Raw genomic sequence first — 25874 nt, 5'->3', positions numbered from 1 at the left:
AAATAGGTAAATATAATATAGTTACAAATTGTTTGAGAATAACTGCTTGATGTTTTTAACAGGAAAATACATTTACATAAAGAGCTCTCCTCCCAGCGTGAAGGGGAATATGGCCCTGTTGAAGTCGTCACTGCTGCCACCTGCTGGAGAGAAAGGATACTGCCTCAGGTTTTGGTACCATATGTTCGGAGCGACCGTGGGCTCGCTGAGGACGTTTCTACTATCAGTTGATCCCTTTGAGAAAACTCTGGTAAAGCAGACATTAAATTAGCAGCTTTCAGGTTTATCACTGCTCAGGCCAGGTTTAAATGAATGCTGCAGTTTGGTTCTGATTGTTTTACTTCCCCTTACTACACAGTTAGAAAAGCAGCTGTGAGGCGCATTGAGAAATATTTGTGGCCGTTTCCACAGGGTTTTCTTTCTGTTATTATATTTTTCACATGGTTGTGAAATTCTGATTGCAAAATAACATTAATGTATGGTTTTCTGAGCGCAAGCCAGGGTGTTGCAAAAATCTCCTCACATCCTCATTGTGTGAATCAGCCTCTTTTCTTTCCTGTAGGTGTGGCAAAAATCAGGAAATCAGGGGGATGAATGGCTGCTGGTGCAGAGCCACGTGACGCTGCAGAGAGTCCACCAAGTGATTGTGGAGGCCACCGTTGGGGGAGACGCTGGAGACATAGCCATCGATGACATCTCCCTGATCGATGGGCCATGCCCGGCTTCTGGTGAGAAGCTGCACAGCATCCCAGCAGAGGCCGTTGTGAATTTAATATATTTTATATGGCCCAATGTTTAATCATTTTGCAAGGAACAGATTGGAAGAACTACTGGCACTGTTGCAAATGTGTCAAAAATGCTAAAATAAAATATTAAATTTTGTTCTTATTCATCACTATTGTTATGTAGTGATGCTTTAACAACTTGCAGTTACTCCATCAGTAACTAAGTTTCATACATTATCACTTTCATGTGTGTCGTAGATTTGTGTGACTTTGAGGAGGGGAGCTGTAACTGGCAGCAGCAGGCCACCGATGACTTTGACTGGTTCAGACAGTCTGGCTCTGCTGACAAGCCCAACACAGGACCAGAGAGCGACCACACGACTCACACACCCTCTGGCTACTACTACTACCTCCCCTCCTCCTCCGCTGATCGTGCTGACCAGACAGCCACTATGTTTTCACCGCTGTACCCAGCAGGTGTGAAGGTGGTAATCAACTACGCTCATGTAGATATGCTCTGAAAATAACAAAGTGTGTTTTTATTTCCTGTGGCCCTTCAGGCAAAGGATCGTGCTTGCAGCTCTGGTACCACATGTACGGCAAAGGCGTGGGGACGCTGAATGTTTATCAGCAGAGTGAAAACGGGAAAAAAGCTCTGATTTTCTCTCAGGCAGGAGATCAGGGTCGATTGTGGAGGTTTGCTCAGGCTTCACTTCTGCCCTGGAATCTGCCTTGCAGAGTGAGTCTCAGTGGCCTGCCTGAGAAAGGCTGCTCATATAAAGGCTGCGCATTTGTGATCAATTCCAGATTTGTTGTGTTCACTTGTGTTTCAGATCATGGTGGAAGGAGTGAAGGCCGGCCCCACCGAGGAGGGAGACATGGCCTTCGATGACGTAGAGCTGACAGATGCTCAGTGTCCCCCTTATGGATATTGCGACTTTGAACACAACATGTGTAGCTGGAGCAACCTGGGTGGAATTGTGGACCAGGGGGACTGGCTCCGCGGCAGAGGGGGCTCACCTAACCCTAACACCAGGCCCAGTGTTGATCACACCACCAACTCCACACAAGGTCAGTAAAATAGGAAGCTTGCAATATGTTGGCCTCACAAGAAATATTTTTTATTCTCTATGCAACTGAAGAGCACAAACACATAAACCTGGCAATTTATATCAATTTCCATTAGGTTTCTATCTGTATGTGGACAGCTCAGTGGGTGAATGGGGAGACATGTCCTTCCTGGTCAGTGATGTGTTCCAACCATCCGCCAGATGGCACTGTCTTAAATTTTGGTACCACATGTATGGCAGCCATGTGGGGACTCTCAGAGTTTACATAAATGACAGGTAACACCATAACATCATTGTCTGGTAACAATGTCTGAGAAAACGCAGCATCATACATTAACTTTAACACTTTGATTTAAACTGTCCAATAGACAAATGCACACTGATGGTAACGAAGAAGGGATACTGAAATGGACTGAGACAGAAAGCAAGGGAGACAGCTGGCAGGAAGCCAGGGTGTCCATTACACATACAGAGGCATTCTGGGTAATGATGTTTTCTTTTACAAGACAGTCAGTTGCCACTTATCTATTGTAGTTCATTCCTGATAAAACACCATCTTAAATTAGTCAGTTTTTAAAAGAGTGGGTTGCATGAAAGAAGAAACAATAATAATTATTAAAAAATGAACCCATGTTTGTTTTTGTGTCTGAATTTTGTCATCTCCTGCTGTTTTTGAGTGTCTCTTTTGTTGCAGGTTGTTTTTGTCTATCAGAGGGGGATGAACGCAGTAGGGGATGTTGCTCTAGATGACATCACTGTCTTCCCAGGCGAATGCTACTCCGAGCCCATCAGCCCTCCTGATGACTATCATGGTAACCTGAATCTAATTCAGAATGCAAATTGTCGGGTAGATGTAGGAAAAACTCAATTTCAGTTCTTCTTATCAGTTTTGAAATGTGAAATTAGGACCAGACATTTCATTAGTATGAATACAAATCAACTTGTACAAGTAGAAGGGACTGCTAATAAGCCGCATCTCAGATTGGCCAATGTGACCATGTGCCATCTGAGAGTAACTAGACTGTCTAAGATGACTGGGCTGCAGCTACAGCCTTATGCAACCAGTGGTGACAAGGACACTAGCAAAACACAGAACAACAATGAGCCCTGCTGTACTTTCCCTTATTGGTGTTCATCTTGCATTTTGCATTTTCACTGTGTTGTCACTTATTTTATGGATTTATTTACCACGTCACATTTTACTTACTGCACATCAAAGCAAATAAGATTGAAGAGACCATCCTTTGTACATTTTTGTCAGACAGGACTAAATATTTCATAAGTGAGGGACTATTTTTAGTCTTGATCTTTGCAGCAGCAGGTTGAGGTATGTGGGACTGAATCACCTAGAGCAGCAGTGCAGGACATTTATTTTGACAAACTGGACTTTCATTGAGGGCTTTTAACATTTTTTTGTCATGTGTGCATTTCACGTTTCTGTGTCTGCAGATGCATCAACCGTGGGCCTTGTAGTGGGTCTGGCTCTGCTGGCAGGAATCCTCATCTCCATCTTTCTATTCATGCTGAACAGGAGGCGCTGTATCATGTACACACTGATCGAATCCATGAATAATTTACACTGAAGGATGCTCACGTGTTTGTGGTTTATGCTGACATTTGTGCTTGTCTGTCTTAGGAACCAGCCAACAATTATGAATAATGATGCGATTGACCAGTTTGATCTCTTTGACTGCAAAATAGATGTAAGTGAGAAAGAAATGTACAAAATGTATGTGGTCATGAAATATTAGATGATAACAGATATTTCCTTTTCAGGGCAGAAATCATGGAACTGAATCAGATTTTTCCTTTTTCAACAACCTCTATGATCCGTCACCACCAGAGACTGATGACATCACTTCGACTGATGCATAGTTTACATTTAGACCTATAAATAAACCATAACAAAGTTATAAATTGTTATTTTATTTCTACTGTTTTTTGTTATTTGCTGTTAAGTGGCACAACCAGAAGAACCAGTTTAATGGATGAATAGTTAAAGCCAAAACATGTGACAGTGTAATTTATATACGTTTGCCTTTGTTTTAATGTGTAACAATTGCGAAATACTGCATATTGTGTATTTAACTAATGAGCATTATCCGTTATAATGACAATTGATTATAAATGACAGAATCACTCAGACCTAAGACTTCACAATGTATACAGAAATGATTCTGTATTTGATTAGAGTGGATGATTTAAGGGCCAGAGTGAGTTAGAGGAATACAATTAACAGTCAAGGACAAATGCCCAGAGTGGAAAATAGTGAGAACTAAGCTCTCAACCAGCTACCCTCAGTGTGGACCTATATAGATCTATTAATAAATGCTGTGGTGTTATTGCATCTAAACTGTAGCTTACTGGGATTTCGAAGGTGGCCAAGTCATGTCTTTCTTTGTGTGACGAGTCTTGGACAAACTCACAATAAACAGTGAATTGACTCTGGCTTCAAAAGCAATATTACATTTTTGTTCTCGGAAGAGACATGAGCTCGGTTTTGTGTGGGTCTGCGGTCGCCCACACGTTTACCTTTAAACCTGATGAAGCCTCGGAAACCACGTGACACGAACGAGCCAATCCGCCGCTCGCACCGCACCGTCCTCCTACGGCTGGATTCCGGTTTAACGTTACCGCCCAGTCGTACACAGGGAGGACTACACGAAAAGAACAATGGGAGTCGATATTGAGACCATTAGACCTGGAGACGGTACTAATATTCAAAATGCATGAATTCATGTGTTTTATGTACAAAGTATCGGCTTTAATTCTTGTTTTCTTTTTAGGTAGGACTTTTCCCAAGCGAGGATGTACCGTCACTGTCCACTACGTCGGTAAGACCTAGCGCTTAGCATTTAGCTAGCGCAATTCCCTGCTGATTGGTTTATCGACTTAAGCTTAAAATTCACACAATTCCTAACGTCTCCGTAAACAATTGAACGAATTGTGTTGGTAGTCTATTTCCAGGAGTAAATGAGAATATCGATGAACCCGTTGTCTCACTGAAGCTAACGTTGCAAAACTGTGGTTAGCTAATTAGCCTAGCCTAGCCTAGCGCAGAGTGGGGTTTTGTGTGTGTGTGTGTGTGTGTGTGTGTGTGTGTGTGTGTGTGTGTGTGTGTGTGTGTGTGTGTGTGTGCGCGCGCGCGCGCTCTCTCGCTCTCGCTCTCTCGCTCGCTAGCTAGCTAGTCTGTGCCTTTTTAAAATGTTAAATGGATAAATGTTGCTTGTTGGCTAATTCGCCGCTGACCCAGGCCGGCACGGGCCTAACATGCTATGCTAACATGCTATGCTAACCTGGGTGTACTCCCAACATCTGCAGTGGAATTGTTCCATCTGCAACTAATTAATAATTCCTGAAAATAATTGCATTTAATTAAAATTAAATGCATCATCGTATATGTAATGTTAGACAACATGGTCTGTTTTAAATTTTTTAAGTGAGTAAAGTAATTAACCTTTACGATATTTTCTGAATCATCTAACAGCAGGAATATCATGCTTTTTTGTTGTCGTGTTTTTTAAACAGGCACGCTGACAAATGGAAAGAAATTTGACTCATCCAGGGACAGGGGAGAGCCCTTCCAGTTCAATCTGGGAAAGGGTGAAGTTATTCGTGGTTGGGATGAGGGTGTAGCTCAGGTAAGAACAAAAGATCTCTACTCGTTTAATAACCTAATTGTATATCATGTTGGGGCCTGCAGTCAGCTGGTCATAGAGAGAGACTTAAATAATAATTTGTATTGGTGTGACCAGGTCTTTTAGTGTCTGTCGTATTCAGTTGTCATCAAGGGTTTTAAAAATTCACGAATTTAACTTTTTTTTAAGTAAGTAAAACTCCATAGTATCATGTTAACAAGTAGTTAACAAGTATTTACCTGTACATCCTCTCCACCTTCTCCATAGATGAGCGTGGGCCAAGTGGCCAGGTTGATCTGCTCACCAGACTACGCGTATGGACCCAGGGGATACCCGCCCACTATCCCGGCAAATGCCGTTCTCGTCTTTGAAGTGGAGCTTCTCCATTGCTGAGTGTTTAAGCTAAAGGTTCCTCACCAGAGTTTGTCTTTCATTCCACCCACATTTCAGACGCACATAGCTTTAGTTTGATTGAAGGTGCTGTCATAAGCATTTACCAACAATAAATTTTTTGTAGAAATATTTCTAATATGGTATAATTAAAATAAATGGAAAACATATGAGACCTTGCTAATTTCAGTGGTAATGTTGGATCCACTGTCTTACATATCGTTAGATGAGAAGATTGTTAATGCTCACAAATGCCTGCCAGCATCTATAGACTAGGTGGCGTCAATCTTATCATCCTACTCGGCGGCAAAATATCGTTTTTGAAATGTCATCTAAAAATCCAACGTGTTTCAGGTTATTTGCCAAATTGTAAACTGTAAATTATTCATCTTAATGTTATCAGAATTGTATCTTCAGAGAATTGCTACACAGGACCTCTTCAAGAGTTATTTGTGCTTCACTTTTACATATGCCTATAGAATGTTTAGCCATTCTTTAACAATGTATGATAAATAGGATAAGAACAAACAAGCCTGAACCAGTGGAGCTGATTGCACGTTTGAGGGCCACCAATCCATGTCTTCATAGGTTCATACCAGCTAAGGTGGTAATGACTTATGTCAAAAGTGCGCATGTAACACCTTTACTGAAGTGTTTTTTTTTCTAGCATGAATTTCACAACCATAAATGCATTACGAGCTTAAAAACTCTGACACAATGTAAAGACACACTTTGTATGTTTGGAAACAACAGCTTATGATTTTAAATGATTTTTCATCAGTGCTTTTGTTGGCAATCGTAGAATTTGGGAAAAAACACGTAGAAACCCATTCCCTACATAATATCTAGAGACTTTTGTTGAGTTGTAGGCCTGAAGTGCTCTTGTATTATGATCTATTGTGCAGCCTTCTTCCCCATTAATGGTTTATTCCTTCACTTTGTCATTCGTGTGGAATTGTCATCACTTGATATTGCATTTCTTGCATTAAAATCGGACCATATACATAATTTGTTTCATTTGTAGGTATTTCCTGTCTAACTAGTGGTAGACGTGTGCATTACAGTAGATTTAAATAACTGCTGCTGCTTTCACTTGCCACCAGTTGGTTTCTATAATGGGACTTGTAGACAGGAATTAGTTAATCATTAGCTGAAAACACCAGTGTTAGATGTAAAATACTAGCATTAGTTACTGATCAGTACTGTTCTATTTTTGTGTGTGAGAGAGATTATATTACTGACCTTTTTTATTTGCAGCTTTTTATTTATGATTTTACTTTAGAAAATTCAAAGTAACTATTGGTTTAAGTAAGATTTGGACAAGGGACACAGTTTTTACCTAGAGAACAGTATGCTACATCTGTGAAATGTAAACTCGTTAATAAACTAAACTTGTTGGGTTATCGGGACTGGGTTCTCAAGAGAAAAGTACAATGTCCATAGTTTAAAGTACATGCATTGATTCGCAGAACAATTTTAAAATGTGCTTCGATAACATTGGGTTTGTGTAGTGCTCATAATTACGACAGCACGTGAACGCAGCCTGTCCACGGCTGCAGGCAGTCGGTCATTTGTCCGCAGACGCAGGTGGTTTGAGCTCAGACTAGAATCCAGACGCGGGTGTCACGGGCGCAGCCTCCGCGGGGAAACGTGGACATTTACTTTTAAAGGATTCACAGCGGGACTTTGGGAGTGGCGCAAACTTACACTGGCCTCATTAGTTCTTTAGTTGAGAGCAGAGGAAGGATGTGGGGGACGGCTCGGCTCGTCACAGAGCTCCTCGTTGTTTTCAACTTCCAGATGAGTTTCACGAAGATGAAGTCCGTTCATGGTAAGTCACAGCGGGACGTAAGTCACTGATTTGTTTTTTTCTTTAATTAGGCCTAAAGTTCATATCAAGAGATTGACTATTATGTGGTTGTGTTAACGCGTCGAACGCTACCTGTGCGTCCAGGTGAGCTTTTTAAGTAAAGGTGCGTTCAGGTGCAGGTGGAAGTGGGGAAACCTGGTCTCGTGTCCAGCGTTTGAGCGCTGCCCACGTCACGCTGACACAGGTGGCGTGTTAGTCTCACGGCCACAGGCACAGCAGACCCCGCTGGGCGGCGCCTCAGGTCTGGTCCTGGACCCGGACCCGGACCAGGACCTGCTGGTGAGAAGAATGTGAAGCATGTGTTCACCCTGTGCTGTGAAGAGGAGGCTGAGGATGCACTGTTGTCACTGAAGGGGCCGCGGGTCGGAGGGAGCGCACATGTTGGCCTCGTGTCACCAGCTCAGGGCTGGTTGTGTCCCAAACAACACGAGCCCAGCATTTTAAAGACTTTGAGATTAAAGTAAAATAGTAATATTCCAAACTAAGCATTTTAGGTCAGTTCCAGATGAGTAGGTGATGTCTTTACTAGTGGACCAATGAAGGTTTGTTGCACATTTTAGTCACTGTTGTGAGTGTGCAGATGTTAACAGCTCCTGGTTTGTCTCTGTCCTCTCAGGACTCGATCTCACCAACACACGTGAGGGGAGGACGAATCCAAACGCAGCAAATGAGCAGCCACAGGACAAGAGGTGGGCGTCCAGGCCCACAGAGGGGCTCCCGCACCAGACTCCAGGTATTAGAGGACGTTACAGAGGTCAGCACCTTCCACAGGACGCGGCTCCAGACCTGCTGATGAAGAAACACAACAACCCCACACAGATTGTGGTAATAAGACTGACGCATCGGATGCATCATCTGGATGAGCCATTCTGTACATGTGAAGGCTTGAGGCATTAAATCCCTTTGTTGCTAGGACGTCGGCCACGCCTACTACACGTCGAAGATCCACGGCCCCGGAGACGGCGCCGCCCGAGAGCTGTGGGTGGACCCGGACCAGTGGGAGGCCCACGGGGTTCTGTCCGGCGCCCACAGACGGGCCGAGGTGCGACCGCACGCGCATGGTTTTCTCTCGCGTCCATGTGCAGCCGCCGTCACTCTCCGCCTGTGGTTCCTTTCAGAGGCTGAACCTCTCCTTCGACTTTCCCTTCTACGGTCACGTTTTGAAGGAAATCACAGTCACAACTGGGGGTGAGTCTGCAGCATCAAACACACACACACACTTTTGTTGTGTATATTCTCATTTGCAGCTGCACTATTTAGCCCTTTCTCCCTCAGGTTTCCTCTACACAGGTGATGTCATGCACCGCATGCTCACAGCCACTCAGTACATCGCTCCTCTGATGGCCAACTTTGACCCAAGTCTGTCCAGGAACTCCACTGTGTTCTACTGGGACAACGGTGAGAGCGACTCGGTTCTCGGTTCCGCACTCGGCTCCTCACTGACAGACCTGCCCGTTTCCGTCCACCCCGTAGGAACTGCACTGGTGGTCCAGTGGGACCGGGTTCACCTGCAGGACAGCGTGGGTCTGGGAGCCTTCACCTTCCAGGCCGTTCTGCACAGCAGCGGACACATCGTCTTTGCCTACAAACAGGTGCAACAACGACTCTTCTTCTTGCTTAGTGTGAAATAAGCGCATCCTTGCAGCTTTGTCCTCTCAGATCCCCGTTGCCGTTGACGACATCCGCTCTGAGAATCATCCCGTGAAGGTCGGCTTGTCGGATGCGTTTGTGGTGCTTCACGCGATAGAGCAGATCCCCAGTGAGTCACACGTTCACAGGTGTTAGCGCTGCATCCGGACGAAACCCTCAACCTTCCTTCTTGTAGACGTTCGGAGGACAACCATCTACGAGTATCATAAAGTCGACATCCTCAAGTCCAGAATCTCCAGCTCTACAGCCGTGGAGCTGCTGCCTCTCCCCAGTAAGTCTGTGATGTTTCCCTGCTCAAATACACCCAGTGGCCCCATTATGCGTTAGGTGCTTATTATTAGTGGCTGCTGGAGTGAATTATAGTAAGACATGGTTCTAATGTTTGGGTCAGAGCTGTCTTCACGCTTTCTTCTCAGCTTGTCTCCAGTTCTCCAGCTGTGGCCCATGTGTCTCCTCTCAGATTGGCTTTAACTGCAGCTGGTGCAGTCGACTGCAAAGGTAAAGCAAGAGCACGTCTACTTTGTAGTAGAGAGCATTCAATAAAAAATTGGGATTAATAAACAAATTAATTGTAGTTTATTAATTATCATCATAGTATAAAATCTAAATGAATCACGTCAACCACACTGTGTGTGCGTTTGTGCATCAGTACAGTTTTTTCTAATCCTTTCCTCAGATGCTCCAGTGGGTTCGATCGGTACCGTCAGGACTGGGTCGACCACGGCTGCCCGGAGGAGGTGGTCCTTGTTTTTGGCTTCACTCAGAATCACTGACGTGTTTTTCGGCACAAACGCTGAATCCGGTTCCTCTTTTCTCCAGAGGCGGGACCATCGGTGTCTCCTGGGGAAAGACCTCACCAGCCCGGCTCCAGTGACCTCAGTGCCGCAGAGGAGCCCCAGCGTGACCTCGGCCCCCGTCAGGAACGCGCCCAGCCCCACCAGCGCCTCGGGCCAACGCGGCACGGACGGAACCGTACCCGGTCCTGCTGCCGGCAGCAAACCTGCAGGTGAGCTTGTTCTGGAAGGTCCGACGGGCTGAGCTATTTGCCAGCTTTCTGTTAGCTGGTAGCTGTGCATGTGCAGCGCCATGTTAAATACTGCATAGTGTCCTCAGCTAGCGGACGATGACTAATGCATGTGTCCTGGATGGATCCGGGTGAGGACGGTGTTATGGCCGTTTATTTACTGAGGCCCAAGCAGAAGTTGGGGCCTTTAGGTCAAATAACCCACTCGGTCAGTTGCGTGTAGCTTCTGAGGACATCGACCTCTTCTTGTGTGCAGCAGCCGAGGCGCAGAGCGATGAGCGGCTGCAGCTCGGGCTCCTGGTCGGCGTCGTCGTGACGCTCGCCGCTCTGGCAGCGGCCGTCCTCCTGTCGCTCTACATGTACACTCACCCCACGTCCAGCGCCAGCCTCTTCTGCATGGAGGTCAGTGACACCGAGTGAGACTGACTGAGCTAACGAGGTCCATGACAGGGTTTTAAAAACAGAACCAAAGCAACTTTACTCCAATGTTTAGAAGATTTATTTAATTCAGTCTGAGAACAATGTGACACCTCTGTAAGATCTAAAGCATCTACTTCCTGTTCCTATAATTATATCATTCTTATAATATTGACACCTCGTTAACATATCGGATGCATGTTTTGCAGATGTGACACGTCAGTAGCATCACAACGTTAATCAACTTGTTTCCAGTCATTTTAAAACCACGTCTTTTTCTCCACGTTGCAGCGTCGTCCGACCCACTGGCCCATCATGAAGTTCCGACGGGGGTCCGGTTGCCCTTCCTACGCTGAGGTGGAGGCTCCGGGTCAGGACAAGGACGCCGCGCCGGTCATCGACCCCGAACAGTCGTTCATCATGTCCAGCAGACGCGAGAGCGAGCAGAAGGAAGGATTCATTATTCCGGATCAGAGGGAGCGCTTCCTGGGCCCAGAGAGCTGCTGACTGGAACTACATATCCCAGAAGGCTTTGAGGACACAGCTGAGTCCATGTGAGTCTCTCCTACACATGATGAACTTGAAGCTCCAGGCTTTGCCCCGGTGCATTACCAGCCTGTGTTTTAGCTGTTATATCCTGAGAGGAACACACGAGCGCGGTGTCGTAACCGCTGAAGGCCTGTCTGGAGACGGCTGCTGTTTACCAGCGCCGTTCCCACACCTCCTTCACAGGGAGGAATGTGACGTGGAGGTGTCACTTCCTCGTCTCGGACGCGCAGGCTGCATTCCTCACCGCTACGCCCACCTCCACCTGAGGGTCCGCGCGGGTGGACGTCTGCTGTGTGTCAGCACTGTTTATTTTCACGGTTCAAAGGCAGAAAACATATTAACAGTAACATCCACAACCATTTAAAGTGTTTCAGGGTTAATCAGTAATGATTTTAGTTCACCAATGTTTCCATTTTATCTTCTGTAAATCTCCGAGCAGACAAAATAAATGATAACTGTCATTCTACACACAGCAGCTGTGTCCAGTCTTGTTCCAGCAGGTTAATTATACGACGACGTTAAGGCAAAGTCAAATCTGAACCAGTCATGGAGGACTGGCTTGTTACGGGTTCAAGGCACAGCTGTGTCGAGGCACTGCAGCGCTCCTTCAGGCGTTCTTGTCATCTGAAACGCAGAAAGGTCAGTTTAAACCCACGTGTTGTGCAGTTCTTACGTTGGTGCAGAGTCGGTGGCGACTCGGACTGGAAGCGGCGCATCCCACCTTTCCCCGGCGGAGCAGGCAACCGCCTGCGGAGCTGTCGGGACGAGTCCAGAGTAGCAGGCTGCGGAGGAGAAACAGCTGGTGTCTAAGGATGCTCAACAGGTCTGTTACAGCTGAAGTGAATCAGGTTCCTTAGACTAAAAGCTTCTGTACCATCACGGGAACGGCCCTGGGCTTGAAACGCGACTGCGTTTCCACATTAAGTCCAGCGCTTTTCAAAGCAGCGATTCTTGCCGAGATGTCAGAGATCTACAGGGGAGACGTACAAGGTACTCAGCCTCCGACTCATAACTGATTATTATTCATACAACAGCGCTGACATGTGTTTCCATGCAGGACAGCCTGAACCCACCTGCAGCTCCGACTGCTGCACCTTGGCGGCTGCTGAGGCCACCTGCTCCTCCAGGTAGGAAAGCTCCATGCAGGGGGTGGAGCTGCAGATCCCCCTGGCGCACTCCTCCAGGTCGCCGAGCTCCGCCTCCAGGCCGTACACGGAGCCGGCGGCCACGTACACCTGCAGCACAACACGTTATTCCAGCGCCGCACCACGGGCGCCCCCCCGACTGCACACCAGGCGTCACTCACGCTCTCCTCCAGCCGGGAGAACTGCTGGTCCAGCTGCCTGGGGTCGCTGTGGGGGGGCAGCGAGGGGGGCGGGGTTTCGTCTCCAGGCTCCGCCCCCTGCAGCAGGTCCTCGGTGGCGTTGAGCACCTTCAGGACCTCGGTGGTGATGCTGCGCAGCGACGCCGCCGAGTATCTCTACAACACAAACAGGTGAGGCTCCTCAACAGAAGCTCAGATGTCTGACGCACCTGTGAACACTCGAACGTCTCACCTGCTCCAGCAGAGTGCATATAAAGTGTACTGCCATGTGAAGCTCTGTGTAGCTGCTCTACAGCACAGGAAGCGCAGCGGGAGCAGCAGGAAGTCAGAGGGTTAGTGAGCAGCTCTACCTGTTATTGGTCGGCTACAGATCTGCAGGAGGCGGAGCTTACGTTCTGGACCTCCTGCGGCGACAGGAACCCCTCCGGAGGAGCAGTGGTGCAGCTCTGCTCCTCCTCTGCTGGACTTCCGGCCTCCCCCTCGGCTTCCTCCTCTCCCCAGGTCTTTCCACTCGCCATGACCTCAGCGGTTCCTTCCTCCTCCCGGCCGCTGCCGGCGACGCCTCCAGGTTCGTCACCCACGTGCTCCAGTCTCTGCTTCATCTCTGCTGGACGTCCGTCCTCCTCGGCGACGCCTCCGTCCTCCTCCTCGGCGACGCCAGGTTCGTCGCCCACGTGCTCCAGTCTCTGCTCCACAGCCGCCTGCGGCCTGGACTCTGCTCTGCCTCCACTCTCTCCTGTTGTCTCCGTCTCTGCAGGTTCCTCCGTCGGCGGCTCCACCTGCATGTCGTCCAAGGTCATCATCAACATGCTGCTGATGATTCTGTCGAACTCGTCGTCGTCCTCGTAGCCGTCGGCCGTCGTTTCCCGCGGCGCTCGGCTCTCGCGGCGTTCCTCAAACCTTCCCTCTCTCTGTCCGTCTCCGTCCTTTGGCTGCTCTCCATCTTCAACCCGTGTCTCGTTTATCGTGTCTTCTGCACCTTGTTCTCCTTCAGCCTCGTCTTCCAGCTTCTCTTCTCCAGCTCGTTCATCCTTCGTCTCTGCTGCTTGAACACTTTCAAAGGACTCGTTTGTGTCTGGCTCCATTTCTTCTCCTTCAACGTCCATCTTCATCTCACCGTCTGTCACATCTTTGCTACTTTCACTCTTCGGTTCCTCCGTTTCATCTCTCAAATCAAACATTTTCACGTCCAAATCGCAGAAGGACTCCCTCCTCTCCACTTCTCCTTCCCACCCCTCCTCCGTCTCGTTGCTGCTCTCGCTTCCTCCTCCCTGCTCCAGCGCTCCCTCGCTCCCCCCGACTCGGTCCAGCTCATCCTCAGTGGAGGAGAACTGAGAGGCGCTGACGAGACTGGCCAGATCGCGCAGCTGTGCAGCCTGAACCGTTGTCTCCGTCTGTAGCGTCCACAGCGTCTGCTCGTTTATCACCTCCTCCTCCTCCTCCCCTCCTCTGCCTGCTGCCTCCAGCTCATCCTCTGTGGAGGAGAACTGGGTGGCGTCGACCTGGTCTGCTAATCGGCAAACTTTCAGCGCCAGCTCCTCTTCATCAGCAGCAGCTCTGTGCAGCTCGTCCTCGGTGGAGGAGAACTGCGAAGCTCCGACTTCTTTCTCCAGCTGACAGAGCCTGTGTGTGAGTCCTTCTGTCGTCTCCTCCTCATCCTCCATGTCTTCATCATGGTCGTCCTCCCACTTTCCTTCTCCCTGAGCGAGTTTGTTTAACTCTTCGTCAGTGGAGGAGAAGTAGGTGAGCCTGGACTGAGCCACGAGCCTGTACAGGCGCTCTTTCATGTCTTCATCATCTGGCTCTAAAGCTCGCTCTTCCTCATCCTCCTCCTCCTCCTTTGTTCTGTCTTCATCCTCGTCAATCTCCATCTTCCACAGTCTTTCATCGTCTTCCTCACCTGCTTCTCTCTCTCCCATCCGCTGCCTGCCGTCATCAGCCTCTCCGTCTCTATCATTGCCTCTGGTGGAGCAGTCGGAGCCTCCACCTGGCGGCTGCGTCAGCTGTTCCTCCGTCTGATTGGCCGCTTGCTCACTGGCGTCACTCCTGTGCTCCAGAGGTTCAGGGGTCGTGGCTCCAGAGGTCACTGTGTCGGGTGTCGTGGTGTCAGATGTTTGGTCAGGCTGCTCGTCTTTCCTGTTCAAGTCCTGTTACCACCAACAGAGGGTTTCAGTTTGAGCTTCTACTTAATGTTTATATTGTGTCATGTTACATTAATTTTATTAAAGATCCCTGATCTAGTTTCAGGCATCATTGCACAGCATTCTTTTCTACTAATGTTTAGAGTCAACTGTGTCAGCAGCCACTAACCAGACCGTACTGTATTTTGGACATTCTTATATTACATTGACTCATTACTGTGATTAAAGCCACTGAGAGACCATCGATCGCCCTCATCTCTGACCTGTGTGGGTTAATGGGATGTTTTCTTACCGCAGCTGCAGAAGAAGCCACTCGCTCCTTTTTACTTCTCCTCTTCCTCCGTGACCTCCGGACTCTCCCCACCTCCGGCTCAGGACCGGCGCCGCCCGGCTGCTCCGCGTTGAAGTTCACGTCGATGACGCTCGTCCTGCGGGACGAGGACGGCCGCCTGATCTCTGCCGGCAACTTCCTCTTGAAAAAGGCCAGCAGAGGTCTGTTCGCCTTCCTGTTCCCCTCCGGGTCAGAAAACGCCTCCTCCCTCGGCTGTCGCGTGTCCTGCAGGTTGAGGTTGCAGTCCGTCATCTTCCTGTGGATCTCCTGCAGGACGGCGCCCCAGGAGCCGTGGAGCTCGGGCTGGGCCTCGGCGTCGGAGCCCATGCCCTCGTAGGCGGACACCGCCCCGGACTCGCGCTCCAAGGCGCTGTACACCAGGCTCTTCCTCTTGGTCAGCAGGCTGGGTCGGGACAGCTGGGCGCTCTGCAGGGCAATCCAGTTCCCGTCTGGGCTCTTCAGCACAGAGGACACGCCTTTATGTGGCGCACGTGAACGCACAAAGAGCATATGGATGAGAGACAAGAAGCAGACGACAGACGCACACTTACTGCAGAAACAGCTCACATTTGTTTGGTCCACAATAAAATAATAAATATTCTGTAAAGAGTGTATTTCTATTTTTGTTTCTCTTATTAAAGATGTAACGCACGTAACATTTGACCATATACTATAACATTTCTTATCATATGACAATTTTTCATGACATACTATGAAACCTTTTTGATGAGATACCATGATAATTTGTTATCACATACTATAGTATTTTTTTGACAACATACTATATTATTAATAATTTCATTCATACTATTGTCTTTTTTCACAGCATAGTATATACTATGACATTTCTTTACCCCATACTATACTTACATCCTTTCTTAACGGTACACGCAATATATTTAGCAAGACAGTTATTTTTTTATGGACTATATTAGCAATGACAATTTTTCACCACATTACATTATATAAACCATAAACTATAACATTTTTTTTCAGCACATACTATACTATAAGCCTTTTTAGACCATATAATATACTGACACTTTTTGACCATATACTATAACATGCTATACTAGGTTTAAATGTGTTTTTGACCACATACTATATTATGACCCTTTTTCCACGACATACTATACTATGAGAATTTTTCGTGACATTTTATACTGACCCTTTTTTCCATCACATACTATGACCAATTTTTTAATTTTTTCTAACACATATTCTGATATGTTTTTGACCACATACTATAAATTAATATTATTAATATTAACATTTCTTTTTATCTCATACTATACTATGTCCCTTTTTTCAAAGCATAATATACTATGATATTTTTTTACCACATACTATAATGACAACATACTCTATTACTATATTTTGCAAGACAGTTATTCTTTTTAATGACTATATGAGCAATGACCATTTGTCACCACATACTAATTTTCATCACATACTATATACTATTAGCCTTTTTACACCATATAATATACTGATACTTTTTTCACCATATACAATAACAGGATTTTCACAACATACTATAAACATTTTTTCAGATTTTTTGATGACATACTGTATGTCCATTTTCCAGCACATAATATACTATGACACATTTCACCACATGCTATACTATGACAGATTTTAGTATGTGGGTAAAAAAGGTATGTAATGAAAAAATGTTATAGTACAGTATTCCACAAAAAAGGCATAGTGTAGTATGTGATGAAAAGGGGTTTCATAATATGTGGTGGAAAAATGTGAAAATATTTTTTCATGTAAAACATGTCATGTCATTAAAAGGTGATATAGGAGAATATGAGCTTGTATGTTTTGTGGTGAATGTGTCATTGACATTTTTGATGACATACTATACTATGACTTTTTTCACTCAAAGTATAGTATGTGATTTAAAAAAAAGAGTCAAAGTAAAGTGCATGATGAATAAAAGCCTTCTGCTAGATTCTAGAATAAAATCTAATCAATTAAACACAAATTGTCATAATAAAGTCATTTTGCTTTTGTCATCTCTATTCTAACCAGGTGGTTTTTTCATCTTAAAGCTAAAGATGAGGTCTTACCAGCGTTGTCCAACCGGTCAACACTCTTCCAAGCAGACATGGCTGATGCAGCACCCTCTTTTTTCAGCGTTAGGGAGGAGTCTTGGATCAGACTTGGAGCATCATTGGCCGACAGCGAGAAGGCAGAGTATGACCTCTGAGGAGTGAAGGATGAGAAGCAGACATGACGCTGACAGTACGGAGGACTCATCATGAGCGTGACGTGGTCGTTACCCAGAGGCCCGCTTGGTGCTGCAGCGAGCTGGAGGCCTGATCGGAGCTGGAGGGAGGACGATGGGGGCCCGTGTTTTGGTGGAGGGGCCACTCCTGGTTGTACTCTGCCCTCATCTCAGCCAAAGTCTTCCTCCTACTGATAATCTAACACACAGACACACACGCATTAGCTCAGATTTGACTTTAAATATAATCCATCCACTTTGCTGCTCACACACAGCCTCTTACTTTCTGCACAATGGTTTTGGCCAGCTCCTCCACCAGCTCCGCTCTGTGCTCCCGCAGATAGTGCGCCTCATTCTGCTTCTTCTGCAAAACCAGCGGAAGTAAGGAAAGTGGTCCGAGCGCAGCCAACATCGGTATATTTAAGTCCTAATGAGCTTATCAGTGTGTGGTGCCATTTAAAAGGCTTTGGGGTATTTTTGCAGATTAGTGAGAAGAAAATATTTTCCAACACAAAGGCTGTAAAGGTTGAACAGAAGCTGCAGTCGCTAGTTTGTACTAGACTGCATCTCCTCAGTCCAGTTGTCATATTGTTTCTCAGCGTGTTTGATGGTAAAGGAATCAGATCGTGTGAGAGCTCTTGGGAGCATTTCACATTACGACCCCGTCTGTGTTTGCCCACAGTGACAGCAGAGCTCACAGTGTTGTCCTGCAGCATTAAACCTCATTTGGATGGCTGGATAATCCTTATGTTTCCAATAATCTGACTCCAAGAGTAAAAGCAGTGAAGTAAGATTAAGTAAGAACCTGATGACAGAGTGGAGTGTTTACCAAAGTGCTCAGATTCCACATCCATAAAGACCAGTGTGCTGCATCACGACTGGCTGAACCCGCCTGCATTTAGAAGAATGTCCCAGCGTATAAACGATAATGCTGACTCGACACAAACCTGACAGGCCGGGTGGAACTCAGCCTTGGAGATGGCCTCGTCTATGGCCTCCTCCGCCACTCGCAGCGCCACCGTCAGCGTCTCTGCCATGCTGTGCTCTGGACACACAAACAAGCTCGTCTCCAGTGCTCATGCTAAGCTAACATCACATACGGGTTAGATGGAGGCTGGACAACAATTACAAACCACTTCCAGGGAGTGAACAAACTTATTCTGTTTACAATCAAATGATGAGACGCATACGACACCTTCACTTTGTCTGTAGAAGGTCGAGTCACTCTCAGAAATGCTGCCCTCATTGCAGATGCTCTCCTCATAGGCACTGCCCTCTGTGCAAACACACAGTCACACACAGTCACACACACAGTCACACACACACAGTCACACACGGAATTAACCTTGCATCCAGAAACTGGGTCAGGGTAAACTTTTAAAATTAGATGGAGGATTAAGTATATGAGATTAATAAATGAATAAATAGTGAAATGAAAGTGTGTCAACTGGCTGCGTTCATGCACTTTTTCTAATGCGAGTGGCTGAAGCAGCACATGTGATCTGCCAGACAGATTACAGCCACAACCATTTGTGTGCTTTCCAGTTCTTCTGGTCTGATGTGACTAAGGTTCGCCGTGCTCTGCTGGATGTGGGTTGGGTGTTAAGACATTCCAGCCTTGCAACTGATGCACAGATGATGTTTTTTGTTTAAAATGTAAAAACTTCATAAAAATGTACTGGACCGCTCCAGCGCCGACTGAGCCTTGAGCTCTTTTTACAACGTGTAAATATTCATGCAACAATGCAGCCATTTGTGGTTATATAAGTGCATTAGCGTGGCCTCGTGTGTGGCATTACCAGGCGACCTGATCTGTGTTCGGAGGCACAGCGGAGCACACAGGGTCACTTGCAATCATTTTAAGGGGCAACAGGAGGACTTAACCGAGTGATGTGAACAGTAGATTACTGTGGAAACGCTGGGACTCACTGACACACACTTGACAAACGGAGGGTCTGTATTCCAGGGGTGTAGATGTGCGTGCAGACATGTGACATCTAATGAGTCAGGACATATTTAGCCTGAACACAGGGACACGAAGGACCACAGCAGCTAAAGGTCACAGCAGCCCTGAAGCTCCAGGAGACTCACAGTGGGAAACACAAGAACATGCATTTAACCCTTTCATGTTTCTACACAGCAACTGATGCATCATCCATCATGTGGGACTAAACGGTGGGAGGACAAACAGAGACCGGTCCTGGACCTCAGAACACTGATCAACACCTCAGAGCGTTCGGTCCAAAAGCTCAGCTCTGTTGGTTCTGATTCTATTAGTGCGGCTCATGGTTTTTATCCAGAGGAACATCGGAGCTTTCCGTGCATCAGGCACCGCGGATCGGATTTGACAGCGGAATCAGTGCAGGTCAGTCATAAACAAATTAAAATGCATGATACAGCGAGAGCATCCGAGGGGAAATAAAAGCCGAGTTGGGACGCGACGGCGGCGCTGGCCCGATGCCAGGCCACGGCAGCCGTCCTCCCACGCACACATAGAGACACACGCACAAAGAGGCTGGCGCACGCACACACAGGCACACATGTCTAAAGCTCCCGTGAGTTAGGAAGCTTTGCTCATAAACACATTCACAAGTCGTCTCTACGCCACCTTTGAGTTCTCTCTCTCTCTCACACACACACACACACACACACACACACACACACACACACACACACACACACACACACACACACACACACACACACACACACACACACACACACACACACACACACACACACACACACACACACACACACACACACACACACACACACACACAGCGGTCGGAGTTACGAGATCCTCCAAAGATTGGAGATGTGAAGCGTCAGAAATTAAACAAATCTAAACCGATGCAGTGAAACAGCTTGGATTAAAGCAGATGTTGGCTTTAAAGCAGCGTGAGCCGCTACCTGTGAGCTCCGACAGCGCGCTGTGCTCCGCCAGGTGCTTCCTGTACAGCGTCTTCAGCACTTTGGCGCTGCCGAACCTCTTGAAGCGCTTCTTCACGTTTGTGTAGAACCACTCCAGCGACTGCGTCTTCAGCAGCCTGAGGGAGACGGAGTCGGCAGCTTAGTTCCTACAGTAATAAATATGGACCAATCAAAGCTGCATCTCAGCGGGTTCATGCTGAGCTGTGTCCTGTGGTAGAGATGAGCTCATCCAGCTGCAGGCAGCTGTGCAGGTTCACCTCCACTCACAGTTAACCATCAGACCTAAACACGCTCCTGAAACAACCTGCTTTACATTATATGAAACAAAACCAGTGATAAATGATAAAACATGTCAACTACTTCCTGAAATAAATCATGGACGACAAACGAGCTGGAAAACAAAAGCGCAGGTTTGGCAGCGTTTCCATGTCGACAAAGTGGCAGCCAGCGAATGTTTGATTGATTCCCACGAGGAACCGGACGCGAAGAAAACGTCATCCACTAACACCCACTAACAGCTGTTCAACTCTCTACACAATCAAAAACCTGCACAAAATCAACTCAAAAAAGTCATCTCAGCCTCAACGTGTAACAGGGTGACGCCTGATGCTGGCTCCAAAGGACTGAGTGCGTCGACAGGAGGCGGAGGCGACACACAAAGTGCCACGCGGCTCATGGAGACAGACCGACCCCCTGCTGAGAGCGTCCGCCAGCACTCAGCCTCCTGTTCACGTTTATGGGATGTGTCAGCGCTTCCTCTGGAGACACAGGAGGAGCATTTCTCCCTCTGAGCACCTGTAGCTTCAATGATACGGAACAAACAGACCCTCACCCCCTTCCAGCAGCAGCCTACCTGCTCTTCTGGCAGGCGCAGCACAGCCAGGCTCCGTCCCGCTTGTTGTAGACCCGGCAGGCCTTGCAGACGTTGTAGCGGCAGTCGCGGCACGGCCGCTTGGGGTTGAGCAGGAAGGTGAAGGGGGAGCAGCAGCGGATGCAGCAGCGCTGGTTGAAGCAGCCCTGGCGCGACAGCAGCAGGCAGCGACTGCCCTCGTCGTCCAGCTCCTGCCTCAGCTCACTGTGGGGACGAGGGGGAGGGACGGCAGCGGAGTCAGAGCGCGTGAGCGTTTGAGCGTTTGAGTCCGCGTCCACGCGTGACAGCGTGTGGGACGACGCCGCACAAATCCTCTCCCACACTTAAATGCTCATTTTATCACGTCCACAACATCACTGAGACCCGAAACACAGCAGCGTCTAATAAACCTCTGACTTCAGTCAGGACCGTTTTATTCCACATTCATTCCCAGGAGCTTCTGTGTCCTGTAAAGGTGAGAGGAGGAGGAGGTGAATAATACATGAGTGTTTTCTCAGCAGCACATAAACGTCTCCTACTCAACTCTAGTGGTTTGTCTTCATCCACACGGAGCGATGCTGCGCTTCATCTGTGCTGAATGTGGTGTAAAATGAGATAAGGTGTCATTTAAAGCCGCCTGTTCTGCCTCCACCACACGGAGCTCTGTGCTTTTCTACCGTCCTGTCTGACACCATACGCGCCTCACTCACTATTACATTAGTCCCATTTTATAAAGTCACAACAAAAAGGAACAGTTCTGAGCTGCTTCAGTGGTTCTGGAGTCGCTACATGCTCTGCACTCAGTGACAGTAGCTTTAGAGCAGCTCTGTTCAGAACCCGAGGAGCTTTAGCTTCAGGCATTAAAAAAAAAAAGAACAGAGGCTGGAGTTTGTCAGCGGCAGTAATCCTCACATCAAGTCTGTTTGGTGGAGATCAGCTCTGACAGTTACTAACGTGAGCTCACATTGTGTGAATTTGTATTTATGCCTTTTAGGAAAATGACGGTCACATTGAACACAGTGGCGTGAATACAGTGAGGCAGCAGACGGCAGCAGTCCTGTCGCTGCAAACCTGTGTTTGTGTTCAGAACCCTGAGCCAAACGCAGCACAGACACAAGGTTGGCTGCATGAGCCACAGCTTGGACCAGTGCACGGTCCCTTCACGCTCTGGGAAACACTAAAGACCATCCACTGCTTTGTACTGGAAAACAGCAGCTCAGCTGTTAGAGTCAAACACAGTAAGTAAAGCTGTGATGAACAATGATGGGGAACGATAAAATCAGAGTCTCATTAAGAAATGACATAATCATAATGTCGACTATTGTTTACGACCAGAACCAAGCAGAGACTCACATCCATCCCACTGCAAAGAGAGATGGGAGGTTCAGAGGAAGCCAGTCTGAACAGGAAAGGGCTGTCACTTCCTGTCCAGTGCTGCAGATCAACAGAGAGCGAGGACGGGAAATCTCCACTAAACCCACTCCAAGGCACGTCCCACACAAACAACGCCACAGGAAGTGGGTCCAGTAAGAACCATGTGAATGTGCATTGAGTCCAGGACCCACCTGAGCCGCTCCTCCTCCTTCTTGCGCAGCCTCATGTCCCTCTGCACCACCTGCAGCACGTGCTCGGCCTCGTGGTCCGTCAGCGCCGACAGGTCCAACTTCCGACCCATCGCTGCTCCACGTCCGCCTGCTCTCAGTGTGTGACCAGTCGGACTGATGCAGTCACGCAGTCATCATCATCTGAAGTCAGAGAAAAGTGGGTTAAGAAACAAGAAACACAAACATTTATTTTTTATATATGTATATACACACACACACACACACACACACACACACACACACACACACACACACACACACACGCGCGCACACACGCGCACACACAGAACCAAACATTATGACTAGAAACTAATTCAAAAGCAGAAAGCAACAAATCACACGGAACAATGTACATTTACTGTACATGATTCTTACTAATGCAGGACATTATAACATTTAAACCTTTAAATCAAACGTCCGCTCCAGTCATGACGCACCTTGTCTGTAAATAATCTTCCTATAAAATGTCAAATGTTCACAGAAAACCATTAAAACGCTTCACCGAGACGCTGGAAAGTTCCCTTCGTTCAGTTCAAGTAACGTTTCTGTCCTGAACTCCTCCGGTCTGGAACCGTCAGGTCACGCGCAAACCGGCCGGAATTAGAGCGCCGCGCACCGTGAGCGCGCACAGCGTCCACCGGACCACTTGCACAAGAGAATGAGGGGAATTAACGCTGAGCAGCTCGTGCATCAGCATTCCTGAGGAGGAAATCTGCGTCTCAGACATCGGGCTGCAGCCAAACGTCTATGACTGACGACAGCAGATCAGGACGTGTGCAGCGCCACAGCATCGACGGTGACGCAATAATGATCAAAACCCTATGATCTAATGAGAAATATGAGTGTGGATGTAGAGAAATACGTTAAAGGGCAACACGTCCCCACAGGTGATCAAGACAAGAAACGAATCATGGAATAATAACAGTAAAAGTCCAGCAATAATCTACAACCATGATGCAAATTAAATACATTCGTATCATTCATTCAAAAAGGTTTTCGGTTCTTCAAGAGTCAAACTCACCGAACTCCGTCTGTAGAACTGTACGTGAAGCGCGTCTGTGATCCCTCTCTCGTCCGGTGTGTGTGTGTGTGTGTGTGTGTGTGTGTGTGTGTCTCCAAGACGCTGTGGAATGTTTGCGTCAAAGCCTGAGAACTTTCCGTGCGGTGTCGGTTCTACCGGAGCAGCTCGTTCCGTCCACTGAGGCAAAAGACACAGCGCTTCCACAGCGGGAGAATATCATCATGTTTCTGATTAATCAAAGCATAACAATATAGAATAAATCCAGCAAACTCTGACACACGTTTCTCAACTAGCCGAATACATCCGATGAGGTAATTAGAGGCAGGTGGTCGCAGGAAGCGAGTGTGAACTCACTGAGGGCGACTAGTGGTCAGGTGGAGAACTGCAGCAGCATCCACAGGTTTCAGGTCAGTGACTGCCGTTCATTTACACAAGCGTTTGACAAACGCTTTAGGTTTTTTTGGGCCATTAGTGAAAATGTGAGTGTTAAGCCTCGTGCACAGACTGACAGACTGAGATCCACCAAAGGTATTTGTAAAACAACTGCTCATTAATTAATTTTGGTTCATCATTCAACAACAGTGAGCACTAGATGCAGTCATTCAGCTGCGTCTGTGGCTGCATCGACAGAAGGACTGAGCCGTGACCTGCACCGAGCTATGAACCTGCTGGTCAGCAGCTCCCAGCTTCACCTGGAGCCTGTGAGAAGATGTCACCACCACTGATAGTGACCTTCATCATCACCTTTAATGTGGTGAATCACATGATAAGGAGGCAACAACAGAGACAACAGACGAGTTTCTGCTTTGGATTCTGAAGGAAGCTCTAACATCAAAGTGTTTTTTTCTTATTCTGAACCAAGAGATGAAGAGAAGCTCACTGTCAATGAAGGAACCACTGCATTTATCCAATGCTTTAAATGATCAATTACAGAGATTTATCAAGGGACACTGAATGATGCGTTTAGGAGCATCTGGAGAAATAAGTTCTCTATGTTCAGCTCCAACAGGTGCTTTGTCCTGAGGTGGATGTAGAACAATGAAAATTTGAGGAAATTCCCTGGGAGATAGAATAATACAGCTACACTTCAGCATGTGAGCTGTAGATCTGTCTTCTTTGCTCCAGTCTGTATTAACACAGATTTAATGCCGTCTGGTTCTCATATGGTTAATGTTGGCTTGGTTCATTACGGAGTGTCACAACCCGGCTCAGCTGAAGAGAGAGAAAACAGGCCATGAGAAAAGAGAGTCTGTGTCCATCAGAGGAGAAGCAGCGTGAGGGAGCCTCCCAGCAAAGAATCCCTCCAGCAGATGAATCTGAATGGAAAAGCAGCAACAGCTTCAGCTGATGGATGAATGTGACCAGGATCTTCAGCCTGAGAGAAGTAGGAACAGCTGAGCCCAGTGGGAGTCACTCATGTCAGACTGATGGACACTTACACCAAAGCAGGATGAAGAGAAACTGGGTCAGAACACGGTTCTGAACGGATTCAACTGCGTCAGAGAAAAGTGAATCAGAAACACTCTGAACCAGAGATTTTATTACATTATTATTTCAGTACAAACAGAATGTGGAGGTTCATCATGTGACTCTGAATTTATTATGACTCATGTTACATCATGATTGTTACAATATAATCATACCACAAAGTGATGGACATTTATATACTGTGATTATAACATGTGATGGTTTATTGTTAGGTTAAATGCTCTAGAGGTGCAGACGCAACACACTATGTTCCCACAGCCTGTTCCAGATTCCCATCAAAGCCACAACTCTCCAGACAAAGGAAGTTCACAAGGAATTATTTAGAACTGGTTCAGAAAAAAAAAACGGGTTTAATATATGAACCTAAAAACGAGACAGACATGAACAGACTGAACTATGTAACAGTAACATTTCTCTGACAGAATCAAACTCTCACTACTAGTACTACTACTACTACTACTACAACAAATACTCCTCTCCCCTTTTCTGTACACACATCGTACTTCAACTACAAAGTATCTCTGACTTTGTGGGCTGGTGTGGAGGAGCTGGTGTGTTGGCTGTGGTGGAAATTTCCAATAAACAAGTAGATGAGAGTTGTCTTTTGTGTGATTT

General features: G+C 47.0%; 4 protein-coding genes and 1 long non-coding RNA gene across 16 annotated transcripts in view; 4 read left to right on the top strand and 1 right to left on the bottom strand.

The window, feature by feature from the left end:
* The window catches only part of si:ch211-106h4.4 (MAM and LDL-receptor class A domain-containing protein 2), a 44659-nt gene extending 40420 nt beyond the window's left edge, over positions 1–4239 (top strand). For 3 of the 5 annotated variants that reach the window (XM_055503939.1, XM_055503938.1, XM_029131128.3), the window contains 11 exons: positions 63–250; positions 563–728; positions 984–1202; positions 1286–1464; positions 1559–1796; positions 1912–2071; positions 2164–2278; positions 2490–2607; positions 3245–3341; positions 3432–3498; positions 3572–4239. In XM_055503939.1, coding sequence (XP_055359914.1) covers positions 63–250; positions 563–728; positions 984–1202; positions 1286–1464; positions 1559–1796; positions 1912–2071; positions 2164–2278; positions 2490–2607; positions 3245–3341; positions 3432–3498; positions 3572–3670 — 1646 coding nt within the window. In that variant the 3' untranslated portion in view covers positions 3671–4239. Of the gene's footprint in view, positions 1–62; positions 251–562; positions 729–983; positions 1203–1285; positions 1465–1558; positions 1797–1911; positions 2072–2163; positions 2279–2472; positions 2608–3244; positions 3342–3431; positions 3499–3571 lie in introns of those variants that run through there. The other 2 variants (XR_008693097.1, XM_055503940.1) reach the window with 2 other exon arrangements.
* Positions 4240–4370: 131 nt separating this feature from the next.
* On the top strand, positions 4371–6831 carry LOC114844076 (peptidyl-prolyl cis-trans isomerase FKBP1A-like). Its single transcript, XM_029131139.3, has 4 exons — positions 4371–4505; positions 4582–4629; positions 5324–5436; positions 5701–6831. The coding sequence occupies exons 1-4, from the start codon at positions 4469–4471 to the stop codon at positions 5824–5826; spliced, it is 324 nt and encodes a 107-aa protein (XP_028986972.1). The 5' UTR covers positions 4371–4468; the 3' UTR covers positions 5827–6831.
* Positions 6832–6978: 147 nt separating this feature from the next.
* plxdc2a (plexin domain containing 2a) lies at positions 6979–11801 on the top strand. Of its 3 annotated transcripts, none has more exons than XM_041068028.2 (13): positions 6979–7654; positions 8310–8518; positions 8607–8735; positions 8812–8881; positions 8969–9091; positions 9167–9285; positions 9326–9452; positions 9519–9614; positions 9760–9841; positions 10020–10080; positions 10163–10349; positions 10627–10769; positions 11076–11801. In XM_041068028.2, exons 1-13 carry the CDS (start codon positions 7570–7572, stop codon positions 11289–11291), a joined length of 1647 nt encoding a protein of 548 aa, XP_040923962.1. In that variant the 5' UTR covers positions 6979–7569; the 3' UTR covers positions 11292–11801. The 3 variants fall into 3 exon arrangements, with proteins under 3 accessions (XP_040923962.1, XP_040923961.1, XP_028986970.1); XM_041068027.2 differs by having other exon boundaries at positions 7338–7654; positions 10624–10769; XM_029131137.3 differs by having other exon boundaries at positions 7342–7654; positions 9353–9452; positions 10624–10769.
* Positions 10840–24044, bottom strand: myripa (myosin VIIA and Rab interacting protein a). 6 transcript variants are annotated; one of them, XM_029131130.3, is made up of 18 exons: positions 23772–23838; positions 23188–23395; positions 22712–22891; positions 21150–21371; positions 20276–20412; positions 18558–18638; positions 18310–18407; positions 17646–17726; positions 17418–17561; positions 17205–17340; positions 15091–15605; positions 13050–14804; positions 12890–12946; positions 12640–12813; positions 12407–12568; positions 12208–12303; positions 12055–12115; positions 10840–11957 (listed from the first exon to the last, which is right to left on the bottom strand). In XM_029131130.3, exons 3-18 carry the CDS (start codon positions 22819–22821, stop codon positions 11941–11943), a joined length of 3846 nt encoding a protein of 1281 aa, XP_028986963.1. In that variant the 5' UTR covers positions 22822–22891; positions 23188–23395; positions 23772–23838; the 3' UTR covers positions 10840–11940. The 6 variants fall into 6 exon arrangements, 5 of the variants coding, with proteins under 5 accessions (XP_028986963.1, XP_028986966.1, XP_028986964.1 ...); XM_029131133.3 differs by lacking the exon at positions 23188–23395 and having other exon boundaries at positions 23772–24044; XM_029131131.3 differs by lacking the exon at positions 23772–23838 and having other exon boundaries at positions 23253–23404.
* LOC129603332 (uncharacterized) lies at positions 24041–25613 on the top strand. The gene is made up of 2 exons (XR_008693099.1): positions 24041–24178; positions 24354–25613. It is a non-coding gene; the product is annotated as an uncharacterized LOC129603332 (long non-coding RNA).
* The last annotated feature ends 261 nt before the right edge of the window (positions 25614–25874 follow it).

This window comes from Betta splendens, chromosome 17, assembly GCF_900634795.4.
Source record: "Betta splendens chromosome 17, fBetSpl5.4, whole genome shotgun sequence".
NCBI classification, from domain to species: domain Eukaryota; kingdom Metazoa; phylum Chordata; class Actinopteri; order Anabantiformes; family Osphronemidae; genus Betta; species Betta splendens.
Note: the sequence above shows the minus strand (reverse complement) of the source record. Positions and strands in the feature narration are given on the sequence as shown.

Bases quoted from the DNA above. Each gene is read 5' to 3' on its own strand.
- LOC114844076 (XM_029131139.3), top strand. From the start codon at position 4,469: ATGGGAGTCGATATTGAGACCATTAGACCTGGAGACG. The intron at 4,630-5,323 runs GTAAGACCTAGC...TTTTTTAAACAG, and splicing joins CGTCACTGTCCACTACGTCG to GCACGCTGACAAATGGAAAG. The intron at 5,437-5,700 runs GTAAGAACAAAA...CCTTCTCCATAG, and splicing joins GGGATGAGGGTGTAGCTCAG to ATGAGCGTGGGCCAAGTGGC.
- plxdc2a (XM_041068027.2), top strand. From the start codon at position 7,570: ATGTGGGGGACGGCTCGGCTCGTCACAGAGCTCCTCGTTGTTTTCAAC. The intron at 10,081-10,162 runs GTGGTCCTTGTT...TCTTTTCTCCAG, and splicing joins ACCACGGCTGCCCGGAGGAG to AGGCGGGACCATCGGTGTCT. The intron at 10,350-10,623 runs GTGAGCTTGTTC...TCTTGTGTGCAG, and splicing joins TGCCGGCAGCAAACCTGCAG to CAGCCGAGGCGCAGAGCGAT.
- myripa (XM_029131133.3), bottom strand. From the start codon at position 22,821: ATGGGTCGGAAGTTGGACCTGTCGGCGCTGACGGACCACGAGGCCGAG. The intron at 14,805-15,090 runs GTAAGAAAACAT...TGGTGGTAACAG, and splicing joins TGGCTTCTTCTGCAGCTGCG to GACTTGAACAGGAAAGACGA. The intron at 12,116-12,207 runs GTACAGAAGCTT...TCTCCTCCGCAG, and splicing joins CCAGGGCCGTTCCCGTGATG to CCTGCTACTCTGGACTCGTC.